At 42.5% G+C, this 6161-nt stretch overlaps 1 protein-coding gene across 1 annotated transcript; it reads left to right on the top strand.

Moving 5' to 3' along the window:
• Nucleotides 1-1183: 1183 nt before the first annotated feature.
• Nucleotides 1184-5723, top strand: LOC129830765 (eukaryotic translation initiation factor 3 subunit G-like). The gene is made up of 10 exons (XM_055893467.1): nucleotides 1184-1284; nucleotides 1371-1417; nucleotides 1775-1863; nucleotides 1996-2055; nucleotides 4030-4134; nucleotides 4322-4514; nucleotides 4641-4760; nucleotides 5058-5194; nucleotides 5388-5494; nucleotides 5653-5723. The coding sequence occupies exons 1-10, from the start codon at nucleotides 1262-1264 to the stop codon at nucleotides 5666-5668; spliced, it is 897 nt and encodes a 298-aa protein (XP_055749442.1). The 5' UTR covers nucleotides 1184-1261; the 3' UTR covers nucleotides 5669-5723.
• Nucleotides 5724-6161: the final 438 nt, after the last annotated feature.

Consider the following 6161-nt stretch of genomic DNA (forward strand, 5'->3'; position numbering starts at 1 on the left):
CTTATCCTCTGCAGCAGAGGTAACTCTGTGTCTTCCTTTCCTGTGGCGGTCCTCACGAGAGACAGTTTCATAATAGCGCTTGATGGTTTTTGCGACTGCAATTGAAGAAAGTTTAAAAGTTCTTGACAGTTTCCGGATTGACTGACCTTCATGTATTAAAGTAATGACGGACTGTCATTTCTCTTTTCTTATTTGAGCTGTTCTTGCCATAATATGGACTTGGTCTTTTACCAAATAGTGCTATCTTCTATATACCACCCCTATCTTGCGGTCAATTTGCAATCTACAAATTATTTGTAATTCTGTTCTGGCCCCCCGACCTACCTCTCAAGAAAGGGCTGAATCTAGTTGATGATCCCTGCTTACGGGCATGTGACCCCAGTGTGTAGGAGTGTGTAGGAGGGAGATTCCTTGGTGTAAGACGTGTGCAGAATGGGGCGTTAGACAAAGGAATTTGTAGCATTGGGGAAAGTAGTGGTATGTGTTAATTGCAGGGGTGCCCATGGGGCTGGGGATCAGAAATGTCCGGTGCAAGAGAGGCAGGTTGAGGTTTCCAAGGTTAGAGTAGTTGTTATATGCTGAGGCAGGGAAGGAATTAGAGGAAGATTAGAGGAAGATCCCTCCCCCTTGAGGGATCCTGAGAGGAGTGGTGTAAATTGTAGATCTGTACCAGTACAGAGGGATAGGCCAACAAGTGATATATGTTTCAGTACAATTGGATTTTTAGCAATTATAGCAATGGTTATCAACTGAACTGCAGGGGTGTAATGTACATCGCAGAAAATTGAGGTTGTGGTGGCAGCTGCAGAGAGGTTTGTTGTGCGAGACTTGACGTCAGAAGAGTTACAGTGTGTTAAGTGGGGGTGTCTCATCCTTTCAGACTGTTGGCCTGAGGTAGGACTAAATATATTTAAAAAGTGGAGCAGGGTGGTGGTTTATTATTATATTGTTTATTACTGTTATATATTTTTTTGTGAAGTGTAGGTTGGTAGGGTATTTGTTGATTAAAAAACAAATTCAAGCAAAGTATAAGGTAGTTATACTCCAGTCTAGTAACGTTAGGTGGCGGTAATTCAACATTAGTTGGTTGCCAACCGCCGTTAAACCTCATCGAATAAGATTTGGTGCCCTATCGTCTCAGTTGAATTAAGTAGCCTTCAGACCCGTTGGTGGCGCTCTAGCTATCCTATCTGGTAAGCTTTTCAGTTTGTGTCGTTCGTGTATTTTTACTTGTTCTCTGGCCGCTGCGCGCACAGACAGAATGCCGTCGATTGAATACGACGAGTGAGTTCTTCAATACAAATATGATGATTGTCCTATATATCATGTGTTTGAATTTTCAAATACTGTGTGTTAATCCTTCTTTCTAGTTCCAAGCCCAGTTGGGCGGACCAGGTTGAAGAGGAGGGAGACGAAGGTAAGAAGCTGGCTAACATTAGCTTGCTAGCATTGACATTAACTTGCTAGCTAAACCAGGCGATTTCCACGTGTATTTTTTCTTCATTATAGTGGTTAGTTTCGCTGTCACACTTCGTAGACAGTAAGACAATTTTTGTGATTTGTCAGGGAGAAGGCTACCCCCCCCCCCCCCCCCTAACGTTAGTTGGCTAGCTAGTAACTAACGTTAGTCTGTCAGGAAAACAAAGTCTACTCGTCATGCTGTAGTGTGCTTGTCTTAGTTGGTGGTAGGCAGCTAACAATCCACTAACAGACAGTATCGATATTATTGTTAACTATCATGACCTCATTTGTGTGTTGTCATCCCCACCACCAGGTACCCTACCCCCTCCAAAAGAAACCGTCAAAGGAAATATCAAAACCATCACGGAATACAAGATCGATGAGGATGGAAAGAAGTTCAAGGTACTTTTTGTTTTAATGCTCATCCAAATAGGAGAGTGGGTTTCTTGATTCCTTCCCACAAAGTCTACTGCCCCTGATGTCAGAATCAGATGTAACTAACCAAGAAATTAACATTTGTCATTTGTGTTATAGATTATTCGAACCTTCAAGATTGAGACTAGGAAGGCCTCCAAAGCTGTTGCCAGGAGAAAGGTCAGTGTTTTCTTTGGGAATTTAGCACAATCTTAACCTTTGTTGCACAACACCTCAGTATTGAGTTTGATAGGATTGTACATTAAGGGCTTGTAAGTAAACATTTCATTGTACCTGTTGTATTTGGCGCATGTGACAAATAAAATTTGATTTCTGTTCAGGATGGGGGGGTATAACGCCATGTCATCTTGTAACTGTATATCAAACATAGTGACCATAGATGTTGACAGTGTATATTACATGAGTCTTAGGATATGGAAATGTGAAGTGCCCAATTGGATTAACGTGTGTTTGGCTTGCTTGTATGACATCAGTGGTATTTACTATAATCCGTAACGTCTCATCTTTCACAAAACACATAGAGCCCTGTAATTTACAGCATTTCCCTCACTCAGACAAAACAATTCTAAAGTTACCCAACTAGCGAGATGGATGGGAGCAACTTCTTGTCACACGCAGTGCTCAAGTTCAGAACCGCTGTCAGTCAAAACCCATACAAAGCTGTGAGGAGACCCTGAGCTCTGACGTCATGCATAGCATGCTATTGTACAACCACTGCCTCCAAATCTGCAATTTCTCATCCATATACAGGTACAAGGGTTAACCAACAATGCAATTTTAAGAAGAAAAAAAGAAATATAACAAATAATTAAGGAGCAACAGTAAAATAACAGTAGCGAGGCTATATACAGGGGGCTCCGGTACAGAGTCAATGTACAGGGGCACTGGTTAGTCGAGGTAATATGTACATTTAGGTAGAGGTAAAGTGACTATGCATGGATAATAAACAGAGTAGCAGCAGTGTAAACATGGGGGGTGGGGTAGGGATAATGCAAATAGTCTGGGTAGCCATTTAATTAACTGTTCAAGAGTCTTATGGCTTGGGGGTAGAAGCTGTTTAGAAGCATTTTTGACCTAGACTTGGCGCTCCGGTACTGCTTGCTGTGCAGTAGCAGAGAGAACAGTCTATGACTAAGGTGGCTGGAGTCTTTGACAATTTTTAGGGCCTTTCTCTGACACAGCCATAAAATTGCCAAGGACTCCAACCACCCTAGTTATATAATGTTTTCTCTGCTACCGCACGGCAAGTGGTACCGGAGCGCCAAGTCCTGGTCAAAAAGGCTTCTTAACAGCTTTACCTGAGTTTGTTTGTTGCGTATTGTGAAGAAGATTTGCTGCTGAATACGCATCTGAATGCACTCATGACACAAATTACGATCGGCTTCTCTGGATTGCCTTGTGAAAGCCTAACATTAAGATCATATTTTATCATTTAGCTAGTCATGTTAGCAGTAGAACAAGCTTTCAAATGATGCCCATCTGACCCAGGTTGTGATTTATAATGGACTGTTTTTGTATTGTGTAAACGTCAACAGTAATTGGGTAAAGGCAGGGATGCAGGGCGGTGTTCCAAACAAAGTAACTGCAAGTGTGCTTCCTCTAGTTCCTCAACGGCACAGATAGGAGAGCTCAAAAAAGCACCTTTTTATAGTTGAATAATCTTCTTTGAGTCATAAAATTGCTTAGGAACTGTTCACACTTTGGAGAGGTGTGGCCACTTGAAAACACCAGTTAGACCTCACTCAAACCCTCGTCATTTTTTTGTTCTTTGTTGCACCTACCCCAAATGTTCCACACATTCTTTGTTACTGAATCTATCCAGAATATTTTCAGATTTCGTTATCAACAAATGCGTCAAAAAGTACAGTACATTTAAAATGCACATAAAATCAACAGTGTAATGTTTGGATTCAGTTGTGTGTCAGGTGAACTGTTGTCATCACCTTTAGTCTGATCATTTCCCCATAATCTCCAAAAGTGTTTTCTTTCAGTTGCTGCCATGGCCATGCATATCCTTATTCACATTTCAATTTAGCCCTATCCATATAGGCCAATTCCCACGAGTGTAAGGAGTTAAAAAATTGAAGATATTTTGATTTGACTTAACATTGCTTTTCTATCCCCGCCAATCAGAACTGGAAGAAGTTTGGCAACTCAGAGTATGACCCACCAGGTCCCAATGTTGCTGATACCACAGTCAGTGATGATGTCTTTATGGTGTTCATCTCTAGCAAAGAGGTGAGGAGCCACTGAGAGAAGCTGATCTAGTATTGTTCTCTTTGAGCCATCAGAGATCTCCTCTTCAGTCGCAACAATCCACCAGTTCATTTGTTTTTGTATGATGTAGTTAAATGATCCTAATTGTCACCTTTTAGTACTGTTATAAATCATTGATGATATGTAATAACCTGAATCCTTCTCTCAGGACCTGAATGCCCAAGATGTGGAAGAGGACCCCATGAACAAGCTGAAGGGACAGAAGATAGTGTCCTGTCGAATCTGTAAAGGAGACCATTGGACCACCCGCTGCCCCTACAAGGACACTCTTGGCCCCATGCAGAAGGAGCTGGCCGAGCAGCTGGGCCTGTCCACTGGAGACCCGACGAAGACTGCAGGAGGTATTGTCATAATTGCCCATAGCTTAGAAGTTATGTTGGGCTGTAAATGTACACAGTCATGATTGTGGCTAATGATTTTGTTAAATTGACATCACTGATGGATATTTTTTTTAAACTTTGTTTCAGACGAGCCTGAGCCAGCCGCACCAGCCGCAGGGAGCAAAACGGGGAAGTATGTGCCCCCCAGCCTGAGGGACGGCAGCACACGTAGAGGAGAGTCTATGCAACCCAATCGCCGTGGTGCATGTACGTATGATTCAACTCTTCCACTCAGTTTTCTAGAATAAGGAGCATACTAGTCTGGAGTCACCAGACCTTAACACTGTAGTCTCGTTTGAGAAGTATTTTGATGTCTGGACAACACTCATGGTCCTGGTTCAGCATGGAGCAGTCCAATCAGAGTTTAAGCAGAGATTTAAAAAAAAATTCCTCTTGATTTCATTTGGGGAATTCCAACAAAGCCAGGCATTTTGGTAAGATGCCTAAACGGCTGGGGGTGGGATAACACAAACCCAGACCTAAACTGTGTCTATCCTTCCACAGCTGATGACAACGCCACCATCCGTGTGACCAACCTGTCTGAGGACACCCGTGAGACGGATCTGCAGGAGCTCTTCAGGCCGTTTGGCTCAATTTCCAGGATCTACCTGGCCAAGGACAAAAACACAGGCCAGTCCAAGGTGAGTACAGCAGTAGAAGTTCAAATGGCTACTAGTTTAGAAGTAGTGTATACATAACCATTAACTTGCTTGTGCAGGGTAAAAAAGAGAAATTGAAAATTGCGGGAGCATTTACAGATCTTTCAGAAGTTCAAATGGTTGGTTTGGTTTATTTTTAAATAGTTTTCCTTCTAACTGCCTCTTTGTCCTTCAGGGCTTTGCCTTCATCAGTTTCCACCGCAGGGAGGATGCAGCCAGAGCCATCGCAGGAGTGTCAGGATTTGGATACGACCATCTTATCCTCAATGTGGAATGGGCCAAGTGAGTATTGTTTGACTTGTGATGAGCGATTTAATGTCAGATGGAGCACTCGTATGCATTGAAAGGCTAATCAGTGGCTGTTTAGAATCTAGACGCTTCACTAAATTGCATCGGATTCATTTACTGATTTTATTCAACCATCTTTTCTCCCCTCCCAGACCATCAAACAACTGAGATGGCGATGACAGATTTCATTCATGTAGCTCTGAATAAAGACTTGTCATTCCGACTACGTAGCACTTGTTTGTAAATCCAAACTTCTACAGAATATAAACTTAGAATGACTTCCATTTGGGGGGTGGGGGCAGATCAGGCTAGAGGTAATTGCTGCCTTCATAACATTGTAAATATGAGCGTGGGGGGGACCACGTCAATGCACCTCCCAACCGGTAAATAGTCTATCCCTGAGCTCATACTTCAAGGTAACTAACAGCATGTTTTCCATTATTTCCCCTAGTCATGAACAAATAAGGGCATTTAGAGTTGGCAGTCTGCTCACTGCCAAGGAGGGGACAACATTTGACTGTTCTACATGGGAACCTCATTTTTACCCATTGAATGTTATCAGATACTGTAGGTCACTAGTTAATTGCTCATGTGCCATCAGTTACTACATGCCACTTTGGGTATGCACTAATCGCTGCCGTTAAAAATAAGACATTGATGT

This window comes from Salvelinus fontinalis, chromosome 2 (assembly GCF_029448725.1).
Source record: "Salvelinus fontinalis isolate EN_2023a chromosome 2, ASM2944872v1, whole genome shotgun sequence".
Lineage (NCBI taxonomy): Eukaryota > Metazoa > Chordata > Actinopteri > Salmoniformes > Salmonidae > Salvelinus > Salvelinus fontinalis.

Bases quoted from the DNA above. Each gene is read 5' to 3' on its own strand.
- LOC129830765 (XM_055893467.1), top strand. From the start codon at position 1,262: ATGCCGTCGATTGAATACGACGA. The intron at 2,056-4,029 runs GTCAGTGTTTTC...CCCGCCAATCAG, and splicing joins AAGCTGTTGCCAGGAGAAAG to AACTGGAAGAAGTTTGGCAA. The intron at 4,515-4,640 runs GTATTGTCATAA...ACTTTGTTTCAG, and splicing joins CCCGACGAAGACTGCAGGAG to ACGAGCCTGAGCCAGCCGCA.